Source organism: Rhinatrema bivittatum, chromosome 17, assembly GCF_901001135.1.
Source record: "Rhinatrema bivittatum chromosome 17, aRhiBiv1.1, whole genome shotgun sequence".
Taxonomy (NCBI): Eukaryota; Metazoa; Chordata; class Amphibia; order Gymnophiona; family Rhinatrematidae; genus Rhinatrema; species Rhinatrema bivittatum.
The window spans coordinates 42,361,612-42,374,766 of NC_042631.1; the positions used below are offsets into that span (position 1 = coordinate 42,361,612).

General features: G+C 40.9%; 1 protein-coding gene across 1 annotated transcript in view; it reads left to right on the forward strand.

Moving 5' to 3' along the window:
- AP2A2 (adaptor related protein complex 2 subunit alpha 2) overlaps positions 1–12,210 on the forward strand; it is a 373,009-nt gene extending 360,799 nt beyond the window's left edge. Inside the window, 1 exon segment of the mRNA XM_029582982.1 lies at positions 5,036–12,210. Coding sequence (XP_029438842.1) covers positions 5,036–5,113 — 78 coding nt within the window. The 3' untranslated portion in view covers positions 5,114–12,210.
- Positions 12,211–13,155: the final 945 nt, after the last annotated feature.

Here is a 13,155-nt window from a genome sequence, read left to right on the forward strand (position 1 = left end):
CCTTTCCTGCTGAGTTGGGCAGGGCTACCCCCAACTACAGTACTGGCTCCAGATCTGCTATAGTTCAGGAGTTGTGTAAGATGCAAAAGCCGGCATGATCCCCAGTACACCCACAAGGTGCTTCCTCCTCTAGCGCAGAAGTAGCCAACAGCGTGATCAACACCTTTGAAGCAGTCTGCACCAAAGCCTACACCATCAGCACACCAGGCCTCAATGCCAATGATGCACTTAGTACAGGAACAAGCTTCGGGGGGACCTGGACGAGTTCTTCTCCATCGTGTCCCTGGTCTCAGTGCAGCCTTCAGCACAGTTTGCCCAGGAGAGAGCTGCCTCCTGGGGTCCAATATGTGATGGTTTCAAAGGAGGATGTCTCCTCTCCAGTTGTGGGCCAGAGGGCACAACAATCCATAGATCATGAGAATGAGTTGGTGACTACTTTCTTACCTCAGTGGCTAGTGTCAAGGAAGGCACCTTTCAGCCTCTCCTGTCCTAGATATCTGATTTGTTCCCTCAAGGGATGTCCCTCTTGCCTCCACACGTTATCAGAGGTCCCAATGAAGGAAACCAGTCTGACTCAGACAGGCAAGCCATATCTCTCAGTGGACCACCACCTGGAACATATCCCAGGAGTATTCCCATCCAAAACAATGGAGGACCCTGCCCCATCATTAACATCTTCGAGGGTCATGGGTTAGTGCCCCCAAATCTTGAGCAGAAGACCTCTCATACTCTAAATTCTTGGGCAAGCTGAGTAAGATGATCAGAGCGATATCCGTAGGGACAAAGGTTTTCAGATTATTTGGGATTCTGGAAATATACTCTGAACCTGCAGCATCTCAATCCATCAAATCCTGTAGAATTTACAAATGAGAATGTTGGATAGTCTGGCCTCCTGTCCCCCTGTAGCCAGAAAACTGGACCTTTAAATACAGAGTTCAGACTCTTGGGTTTGGGATAGTTCAAATATTGCACCATTCTGTAGTAGTAGTCAGTGTTTAAATGAGGTAAAAAAGAATTTTTTTTCAGCACACCCCCAGACAAGGCCCCTAGATTGCTGGACAGTTTGAGAAGAATGTTTTCCAGAATTTGAAGCTCAGCGCCCTCATTGCAGCCCATCAGCTGCATGAGGTGTGCAGTACTTATATGACTGCATTGATAAGCTGATACTTCTGGTAGTCTCTCAACAGGGAATAGGAAGGTTATCGGCAGGCTTTTCTTGATGCGTGAGAGTGCATCTGTGTACGAATCGTTTAGAAAGATGCTCTGCAGCAGCCATTAGAGCACACTGAATGGCCTGATTGAGCACCAACAGCGTATGAGGACATTTATGACAAGTTGCCTGATGTCTTCTGTATGGGTGACAGTCTCTTTGGGGATAAGTTCAGAGGACCAATTGCCCAGGTTAAGAAACAACCTTTATTTAAATTTATTGCTTACACCCTCCAAAAAAGTGTGCGGACAAGGTACTATTACACACAATTTCAACAAAATGTGATGATAAATAATTAAAACTAATTTAACTTGCTAAAAGAAAAATACTGTAATAATAAACAGATGAGGATACTTGGAGGCTCAACAGAGAAGAGCAAGAACTTGATGGAAACAGGGTGCAACATGTCTATGCGTCCAATCAGTCCTTGTTAGCAGAAGCCTAACAGCCACCTCCTAGATGTCCTTACTTGCTTTTTAAGTGCCTTTTTTTTTTTTTTGAGAGATGCTCCTTTCATCAATTTCAGTTGTACTGTGCGCCACCTGCACTGCCGCAGCAGCAGTTTCTAGCATGTGAACACCCATGTGAGAAAAAGCCTAAGATGCCACAACAGGCCCAGCTAAAACCTGAACCTAGGTTTTGATGAGACTCAACTCTCAGGCTTCGACCCCCTCCAGTAGATTGTGAAATCTGGCTACTGTGTGCATGTCTCCCATCCTCGTTGCACCAGTGTTTAAGATTGATCTGGATTGATTGCTAAAGTGGAGTCTCTCTTCAGTTAACAAATGATGGAACTTCTCCCTCCCAAAGACCATGGAAGGGTTCTACTTCTTTTTCCTCAACCCCAAGAAGTCGGGCGATTTACAAAGTGTGAACAAGAGGCCATTACTAAAGAAGTTCTAAATGAACTTCTTCCGCACTATCCTACCCTTCATCCAAGTGGGACACTGGATGTGAACCCTGGATCTGAAAGATGCAATGCTCATATACCCATCCATCGGTTTCAATGGAAATACCTCAGATTAGTGGTGAATTCCTCTCACTATCAATACAAGGTTCTTTGTTTTTTTTTCAGGCTCTTGGCAGCCCCAAGGGACTTCACGAAATACCTAATTGTAGTGGTGGCACACCTTTGTTGGAATTTCTTTCCATATCTGGACTGGCTGATAATGGGACCTTCTGAAGCAGGGGTGTTAGACTTCCTTTAGTCACTATTTTTTTATAATGAACTTTGCCAAGTCAAACTTTGTTCCTACCCAGAGAATCACTGAAGCATGGACAGACTCATTGAAAGAGAAAGCATTCCTCCTATCAGATTGGGCATTTTCTTTTCAAACACTGGCCAGAACTTGCTACAGGAAGATCAAATCCCAGCCAAAGCAAACCTGGTTGTCCTCAGTCACATGGCAGCAATCATGTATGTGATACCCATGACATACCTCAGCATGAGAGTTCTCCAGTGAGGCCTTCAGACTCAGTGGGCTCAACAGCATCAGTCCTTGTTGCATCCTGTAAAGTTTATCACGAAGATTAAAATATCCCTCCATTGGTGGCTAGATACAAAGGTCTTGCAGATAGATGTCCCTCTTTGAATTCTACTTCAGATAATGCTGACAGTGGATGCATCCACCAGGGGATTGGGCATGCACAAAGGTTTTTTCCAAACTTGGGGGATCTGGTCAGTGACGGAATGTCTGTTAAAGATCAACATCTTGGAACTGTAAGCCATTTAACATGCATTAAGAGTATTCTTGCAACTCCTTTAAGGAAAGAGAATTCTGACCAAAACCAACAACCAAATGGAAATGTTCTGCATGAACAAATAAGGCCAAGGGTCCTGGATGCCCAGAATCTTTGAAAATTTGGGATTGGTCTCTGAGTTTTTCTCTAAGTAACTTAACTTCCTGGGACCTCCAATATGATGGGTTGCCTCAGCAGAATTTTTCTCCCCAATGAGTGGTCCCCGGCATCCTCCATCAATCAACCTGTTCGCCTCAGAAAATAAGAAAGTTGACAAATGCTGCTTCATTTTTCAAAGCAAGTTCAAATCCACTCTGGATGATATTCTGCTCAGGTGGGATATGAACTGTATGCTTTTCTTCCACATCCAATGGTGGTGAAATGGTGCTCAAAGTCTGGGTGTGTCTTACCCTCATTGCTCCAGCTTGGCACAGATAGGTGTCATTCTCTTACCTAGTCAGGTTTTCAGCCTGTCTGTTGATCCCTCTGGGATCTAGTCTGGCTGTACTAAGGAGGAGAGTCTTCTGTGTCATTCAAGCCTTTTCTACCTCAGCTTGACTGCACTGTTGAGCACTTGATAGTTTCCTTGTTACTATCAGAGGATATTGAGGACGTTTTTATTTTGGCCAGAAAGCTGTCTACCAAAAGAGCATATGGTTCTAATTGGCAGTGTTTCTTCTCTTGGTGTCAAGTCCCTAAACCCATTCACCTATATTCCAAAAGATGTGGTTCAATTCTCCCTTTCCTCATTGGGTCTTAGTACATCATCAAAGTGCATCTTAGTGCCATCACTTTATTCACCCTCAGGTGAATGGAAAATCAATCTCCATTCATCCTCCTGTATCAAAATTCATGAAGGGTTTGTAGTATACAAAGCTTTTAGTTGTTAAACCACCTAGGCAGGGGATCTCAACTTCATGGCACATCTGATGAATCCTCCCTGCTTTCTTGAAGTTTCTCAGATGGAAAATGGTATTCTTAGTCTCATCAAGTTGGCTAGAAGTCAGTGAGCTACAATAATTGGTTTCTTACTCTCCATACCTACCGTTTTTCCACAATAGGATAGTGCTCTGCACCCATTCTAAGTTTTATTTGATCCAAGTTATTGTTTTCCAATATTCTTTCCAAGGTCACATGCACATAAGAGAAAAGGCCCTCCATTCTGTGGACTGTAAATGTGCTTTGGTTTATGATGCCGTAATGCGTCTTAACTGTTCGTGCCCTACAGTCCCAACAGACTGGATATGGCTATAGTCAAGCATATTGTCCAACTAGCTAGCGGACTGTAGCATACATTTCAATGCATTGCCTGGCCTTCAAATGGGACTATATCAAGGCTCATCAAGTGAGAGCCAGGTCTACCTCAATGGCTCATCTAAGAGCCATTTCAATCAGATATTTGCAAAGCTGCAACTTGGTTGTCAGTTCATACCTTCACATCCCACTACTCTCTGGGAAGCCTTTTTCGAAGTGACAGTAGCTTTGGGTGAGTAGTTTTACACAGCCTGTTCACCCAGTAGTCCATTCTTCTTCATGTTGGATCAGGGTTGCTTATTCAATAAGTGCTCTGCTTGCAGCCCTCATCTTGGGATTCCCCACATGTCATAGCTAATTTAGCCCTGCTTGACTACCAATAAAGCAAGTTTGCTTGCTGTAAATGGAGTTCTCTGTAGTCAGCAGGATGAATCAACTATGCTTAATACCTGCCCACCTCCTTGGAGAGTAGCCTACCTTTTTAAAGATAAGCTATTCAATCGAGTGAGGGGCTCACAAGGCAGCATGCACGGGAACTTTCATGCATGAGTATTAATACTTTACTGAGCTAGGCAAATGAGTCTGGTGTTGCACTGGCTTGTACATTAGAAGTTAAGCATAAGGAGCGAAAGAGTAATTTGTAGTGGGCACATAAACAAAACCATTGTGAAGAGGACTAGAGCCTGGAAACAGGAATTGAATGTGCTGAAGGGTTTGGGTGGTGGTGCTGCTTCAAGTGCTTATTTATTATCATTGTTGGAACATGTTGCTGTTGCTAGCTTTAACTACAGAGACCATCCAGTCTATCTTGATATGTGTGTTCTCTTTCAGATGTATCGACTCACACTACGGACAAGTAAAGAAAATGTATCACAGAGATTATGTAATCTGCTCTCAGAACAATTTTAATTACAAGAAAAGCAGAAGCCAGACCCTTATTTTCCTGTGTATTTCCATCCGTCCTTTCCATCTCTACCTTTTTTGTGTTGTCATCCTACTGCAAATAAAGACATCTTATATATCGATGTGGTAATATTACGGTATTCATATTTATCCCCACCCCTTCCTTACAAGGGGAACTCAGTTTTTTCCATCTGGAATTTAAAGGACAGGGGTAGAGATTAAGAACCTTTAGCCATGTGTAGTTGGGTTACTAAAAAAATAGAGCATTTTTTCTTTAAAGCTATAAATATCCTGCTATGATGCATCATTTTGTAAAAGTAAGGCCTTTACCTGCAATAATGTTCTTCTTTCAGACCATACTGTACAGCTGCTTGCTATTCACTGTATTTTCACTAAATCTGCTTGCTAGCTGAGTAGGACAAATATTTGTGCTTTGAATTTTGTATTTTAAAGGAGAACATTTATTAAATGGTCTCTCTAGTCTGAAAGCCTATGTAGACCTGTTAATGCTTGCATTAGCCTTTCTTAAAAGCAGTTGGTATGACTTACTGGTAAGTTTAACTGGGTATCATTCAATTTAAATCCCTCTGCTGCCATTAACTCTGGGTGGCCTTAGGTAAACCACTTTTTTTCTCTGTGCCTGTTTGCCATAGAGTGTGTCCCTGGACCAGTCTGCATGTGCCTAAAATTCTAAAATTTTAATTATAAATTTGCTTTGGTTATAAGGTGCAGTATAACCAGGAATACAGTGAAGCCTTTTTTTTTTTTTTTTTTGGACTTCCAGCTCAATTGGTTCCCGTCTCCTTTTGGACTATGACACTGAGTTTTACTCACAACTTCTGAATGCTGAACTAAGAAGTTACTTAGTTCTGCATTGCTGCATGGTCTTTGGCCAGGGCCATGAACCATGGTGTTCTCCAGAATGTGGTAACTTTTATTCTAAATCTATCTTCCAGTTTTTGTTAAGCAGTGGCACAATCGAATCCTGACCGAGAAATTGAACCCAGGTCCTCTGTATGACAATGCCATTGAGTCACTGGACTGGCCCCCAACAAAAGTTTTGTAATTGAGTAATTAAATATAATCCAGTAAAATGAATGAGCCATCCAATATGTTTAAAGCCAAAATGCATAACTGATATAATCCTGCTGGTTAAAATACCCTTTTTCCCATCCTTACTATCTGGATACATTATTTGCCAAAGTTGACTGTATTGAGTAACCATAGCTAATGCATGTTGCTGCAGTACTTCATGCTGTGAACACACTGAGTGTCTCTTTGCCCATGATGACCTGCTTGTCAGAATGGCTTATATTGGGGGTCAGATGAGTATAAACTGGTCCAGCAGAAAGCTGGTGTGTGTGTGTGTGTATTTTATAAGTAATTTTTGAATGGTGTATTGAACATGTGACCTGCACATCATGAAGCAAACGTTAGGTCATACTTTTACAAAGTTTTGTGTAGCATTGAAAGATACTTGAAGATGCTGAATAGGAAAGGAGGTTGAAAAAAGGGTTTTAATTTTAAAAATTCTTGTTGGACTCTACTGCAGTTAGAATGTATGTTCTGCCTTTGTGCCTTTTACTAAGTATCTTTTTTTAACCTTCCAAACCGTGTGGGAAGACAGTCTGTTTTATAGTTGGATAACTATTCCATATTTAGTTATATTATGGACATTTATCTGATGCACGAATACAGTACAGGGGGTAGTATGGTGGATGCAGATCAATATAGCCTTTCGTTTTATTGTTGTGGAGTTGCCTGTGGGAGCCACTAATAGCTGGTTGCATTCATTTAGCAGTTCTAACACCTGCAAGATGTTTTTTAAATGAGAAAATATTTCCTTACCTGAAATAATTTTACACTATAAAATACTCTGAATCACAAAAAAAGACTTGACTTCCTTGAAGACCAATCATTTCATCAGTCGCATGAGTGGGTTTTATGACTGTGCATGGTGCTGAGCAGAACAAACTTTGCAGAGCTTTCGGGTAAACGTTCTTTACTGTATATGCACAGTGTTTGCCATACTAATGTGGCCTCTATTTCCAGCAAGTTCTGTGATTTTTTTCCTCAGTGTTCAGATAATTTTTTTTTTCTTTTGGCCTCAATCAAATATTATATTTTCCTCTTAGTTTCCTAGCCAGGTTTTTCGTCAGGAAACTGTGCCGAGAGAACCTGTGGTTAATTTTTCTCAAAGGTGTCTTTTCTCTGGAGAGGATTGTTTATTCCTTTTAATTTTACATCTTTTGGTTTTTCTCAGCATATCAAAGAAGCAGGCCAGTGAATTGAAATTGTCCCAAATGTGCATGAATGTCAATCACAGAACATCACATAGTGTGCTGTATGTGGTATGGGAAAAGGACATTATGCAGAGGAGTATGAGATCCGTACCAAGATGTCCACAAGTGATTCAGTCCCAAAAGGGCAAAATTCATGGGTATTTTACTGGTGAACTTGAGCCTGGACCCAAGAAGCTGTCTTGGAAGATTTGGTGTCTTGTGTATGTCTTATTGTAATCCACTACAAACTTACCTGGATGAATATGGACAGCAAATCCTTCTAAATAATTAACATGGTCTGGGAAGCCAGCCAGGCCTCACCAAAAAAGTTGTTTGCCTCTTCATTGCCTCATTCTTATAGACTCAATTTAGAACAAAATCTGATCAGGGGCTCTAAAGGCAGCAAATAGTGTCATGAGCAGAAGAAGACACATTAACACATGTTGCATGGCTCCAGGAGCTTGGATTTAACAGATCATATGGGCATACCTATAGGGTAGTTTGGCTTCCAGTAAAGAGGCTGGCTCACACTAGTCTTCCCTGGAATTGATCCAAAGGCTTTGAAAGGGCCATGCAGATGTGTAGTCTTCTTTGAGATCTTCCTTGTCACTTGTATTTTTTGGATCCAGAACTGGAGAGGAGAACTTTGCTAATACTCTCTCATCGCATTACAGGCATTGCAGGTCAAGCATCAAGTCTCTTGATCCCCAGTGAGTAAGTTGAGAAGTCCCCTTCTGTGCCAAGTGTTCAGCATCAACATTAAGTGTGCTTTCCCCAGCCATTTTCTAAGCTGTCCTTGCTAAGGTTCAAGATAGGCACGTAGGCCCAGCAAGTTTCTTCCTTGATTTCAGTTCTAGGATGATCTGACCTGAGCTTAGGCCCCTTGGTCTAAGCTCAGGTCAGACACTCCATTGCTCTTCACTATTTGGAAGAATCAGAGCCTAGAGATCCCTGGAGCTCCAACATCATAATAATCCTGAAAACTATTACTCTTTAAAGCCATCTCCACAATAGAAGGAAGTGTATCTTCCCTGTTTTTCTTCAGACTGTCCCTTATTGATATAGAGGTTTTAGGAGAGCCCAGGGAACTTTTACTTTGTCTCCAGAAATACCTTAATACGTCAAGAGATGGTGGCATTGTATGCCTGTCCACCCTATAAAGGAATGTGGGAAACCCCACAAAATATCCCAAATGGCAATTAAGGCAGACACAAAACTCTCTTTGAGGCAGCTAAAGGATTCATCATATATCAACTATTGCACCAGAGTGTGATTGGCAAATCTGCCCACCAAGGATAACAAGGCCCAGGTCTTGGTGCTACTGTGTCAGCCTAAAACATTGTACCTTATTGGTAATCACAGATATCAGAACACTATGCAACAGATAGCTTTTTACTAACTCAACAGTTGAATATTTGCATGCCATTTTAAAAGGTGGTCACCACATTTTGTTGCATTACCTTCAAGAGAAGCAAAACAAATTTCAGATCTTATGGAGAAAAATGAAGACTATGAAAAATATCTAGTTTAGACAACCTATGATTTTTGAGCCAGCACCAAGAGCCTCTGTAATGGATATAAACACTTGAAAGTTATCATAACCGTGAGTTTCAAACCTTTTATAACATGCAGAAAAAGGTTGCTAACAAGTCAAGCATCAGGCGCACTCTGTACAGGTCAGGTTGAATATGCGGATACCTTCACTGGCACATCTAAGCCAACTGTGGCATTCTGAAGATGCCAGCACGGTTTCCTGACGAAACAAAGTTTACCTCAAGATATACTACCAGGGCCTTTTTGCCTGAGACCACAAGGCTCAAGATGTTGCCACCAAATTCAAGCAATCAATGTCCCATATTGCCATCCAGTTAAAATCTGGGTCAGGGTTATGACTGGATCCACCCAAATTCCACTTCAGCAACACAATTCCTCAACTCCAAGTTCCAAACCAGCCAATGCTACTCCAAGGCTCTATTTAAAAAGACCAGAAAAATTAATTGACACAAGCATAGCCCAGAATGAATGATATTAAGTCAGATTCTTCAGATGCACTTCACACAGCCTACCACTGAACCCAAATCCAAACAGCAAGTCCAGAAAATATTGGTAATGGCACTGCAGCAGCCAGGCAGCCTCATCTCCCTGGTAAAACCACTGTTCAAATCTTTCATTCTGCTTATGGAACTTAGCAGGGTAGAGGGGGAAGGAGCACTTCTAGACAAAAGTTCCAACCTAAGGAATTCAAGCAACACCAGGCTTTAACAATTCACCTATATATGACAGGCTCAGCCTCGACGTCTGCCTTTTACTGGACATTTTCACTGTAGGGTTATGATTATTCTAAAAGCCATTACTTCACCTTTGACAAAAAGCTCATTTCTCAGAATTAGGCCTCAATCTCTCACTCCCCAGCTCTGCCAGCAAAGTACTTCAGTGCAAGCTTCTGCCATCAAGGCCTCAGTCCTTATGCTAGGGAAACTCCATTAGAAATACAGACCATTCTGAAAAACTACTAGCTCCCGTGCTGAACGACGATAAACTCAACATAGTTTCCCCAATGAGCAGGGAGATTGAGAATGCTACTGCATCACCATCTTGGCTTCCATTATGCAGCCTTTAGTTATCAAATTCATGCAGGGCATGCTTCGGTTGAAGCCTCTTGCTATGACATAGGAAATCAACATGGTTTTTACCTGCCTGATGAAAGCCCCTTTCAACCTTCTGAATGCTTGTGAGCTCAGGTACCTGACCTGGAAGGTTGCTTTTTTGTGGCAGTAACTTCATTCTGGAGTCCGTGATTTCTAGCTTATATTAGATTTCATCGTAAGTTGATACTTAAATTCCTTGCGAAGTTAGTATTGAACTTTCACCTTATTCATTCCTCCTCCAGCATTCTTCCATAGGCCACCTGACTATACCTGTAAAGCAGCTCTCCAGACTTTGGATTGTAGAAGAGCCCGCTGCCTTCTGTCTGTAATGGGCTCAAGCTCTTGGGAAGTCTACCCAAGAGGCTTTTTTTTTCCTTTTGATTCCAATTGACCTGGCAATCCAGTGATAAAATGCACCATTTCCAGTTGGATAGCAGACAGCATCTCCTCCTGTGATTCTTGGGCAGGATTGACCTTGGAGAGGACATATCAAGGTTTGGTATATTAGATTAGCAAACAGTGTTGTCATGACTCCAAGGCCTACCTTGGGAGGAAATTTGCAAGGCTGCAATATGGAATTCAGTTCATACATTCACATCACATTATTGTCTGGGCATGAGCTTCTGTCAAGGTACTAGGTTTAGACTGTCCCTTCTCCATGACCTTTTCAAGGGGTGGGACCCAGTTTTATGGTTTCAGTCTTTCTTCCCAATGAACTTATGAACAAAGAGATCTCCTGAATACAAAAATGTGCTTTTCATCTATTAACTGTTATGGTCTCCCTTTTGATGGATAATCCATAACTAGGAAGTCCTATTCATGCAACTGAATGTTTATCTTTAGAAAAAGCAATGTTGCTTACCTGCAACAGGTGTGTTCTGAAGACAGCAGTTTGCCAGTCACACAAACCCTCCTTTCCTCCCTTGGGAGTTGTGTTCTCCCATCTGTAAGCCTGACTAATGGGAACTGAGAGCAGCTGCTGTACTATGGAAGTACCATGTATGCACAGTAAAGACTATTTTAGTTTTTACCAGAAAGCTTTGGTAAAACCATTCCACCATGCCTTGTGACTGGTGATCTGCTCTCTTCAGAGAATATCTGCTACAAGTAAACAATTTTGCTTTACTTTAACATTTTTCTTATTTAGCCTATATAAATTAAAACCATCAAGTGACACTTTTTTTTTTTTTAATTAATAGAAATGCAGATAACATTTGAGGCTTTAAAATTCTTTAAAGAGCAACCTGTACTCAACAGAATCTATGGTTTCAGATGCACTTGTCTACTCATGCCATTTGTGTTTCCTGCTCTATTCTTGCTGATTTAGTAAGATTTATCTACCAGAATTTATCTCCTGGACATGGAGCTTTCTACTCTTTCCTGATTGTTGTAATATCACAAGAGGAGAGCAGTGTTTCTAACAGCATAACACTCCAGGATGCTTAGCTTTCTCTTTTTGCCCGATTGTGCTATGACTACTAAAAGTAAACTGTATGCATCAGTGTAACAGTTGTTACTGAATACTTAGCTTTTTTTCTGCCTGATTCGTCTAGTGAACTAAGCCCATAGATTCTAGTATATAGTGTTTAATCAAGTATACATGGCCTTTCACCCATGCCTAGTTCTACCATAACCCAGAACAGTGTGTATAATAGATACTCTTGCACAGTGAGTCATACTCATCAAAGTGGGGTGTATGCAACACACTGTCCTGTGATGGATGCCTCATACCAGATTCTTCAAGGAGTCTCAGACCATTGTCTATAATATCCTGTCTTTCATAGTGTTGATTGTATAGTTGAGCTGTGGTTTGTGACATCAAACAATATGGGTAGGAAGCAAAGGTGGTTTTGTTATACTCTCAAATGTTTGATTGCATGCTACAGTAAAGAAAGTACAAAAATGACAGGTGCATTAGTAACTGAGTGGGGCATTTGCTCTAGATTTTGGAAATCAAAGTGGAGGTGTAATGCAGGAGCCAACTAAGGATGCTGGAAACTGGCCAGTGTAGCTGTGATTGGCAGCAATTTAAAAATGTGTTTTGCAAATGTTTATATTTAGCCACTGTCCTTGTGAATCTGTGTAAATCAGAGTCATGACTATGCTGACTTCTGTCAGAAGATCTTATAAGTATCACTGCAAATAAATTGTGAATATAACATGAACTACTAAAGCATGGCATTGGCAAAAAATTGTTTGTTTTTTTTATTTTAAGTGCATGAACACAAAAGGTGAATATATTGTATTACAAAAATCTCTATTTTAAAAACTATAAATAAGAGAGGAGACATAGGGCTAGAATCGACAAAGGAAGCTTTAAAGCCAAAGTCTAAATAAAAATGCCTTTTAATTCACTCATCTAAATTTACATTTGTTCTTCACCCCCATGCCATCCTTATTTTTAAAGAATGTAGATTTTTGCTTTACAAGTTATATCAACTAAAGTAGTTGACTTCATAATGGTGATGGGTGGAGTAGCATAAATCAGCTGGCATGTACATATCAGCATTGCCTTCTGCACTCCTAGTAAGAGCAGATCCAAGTATAGGAGACAAGACAGTGTTAGAATATACCTGGGTTCATGCAGATAGAGGAACTGCTGCTTTATGGCTTCCCACAGCTTGGGGCAACTTCTGAATGGATGATTTAGATGCCTTTTGGTAAAAATTGACCTAAAATGTATATGCATCTTGTGTGGCCACTGCTGGGAGTTGAAGATGTGGCATTGTTGAGATGATGGGATCTGAGTAGTAGATTAAATCTCTCTAAGGTATCAGATTTAAGTGAGAGAATGCAGATTTCTGTATATCTGGCTAGCCCAATATAAAATGTTTTATTTGGGATACAAGATTTTATTTAAACCAATTTTATACTGCATGCTCGCAGGAAAAGGTTTCAGTGGTTTACAATGATGTAGTCACATACACAATTAAATAAAAACAAAACTGAATAAACATATCAACTGCCCAAACTTCCTGCATCCACCATGTCATAGCTAACAGCAAACATAAAGGAGCCTGGATGTAAGGAGGATATTAGTTCCTTACTGGCGCTTCGCTAAATTTGTTAGAAAATCCATGTTTTAAGATCTTTTTTGAAAGATTTTGTTTCAGAAGGT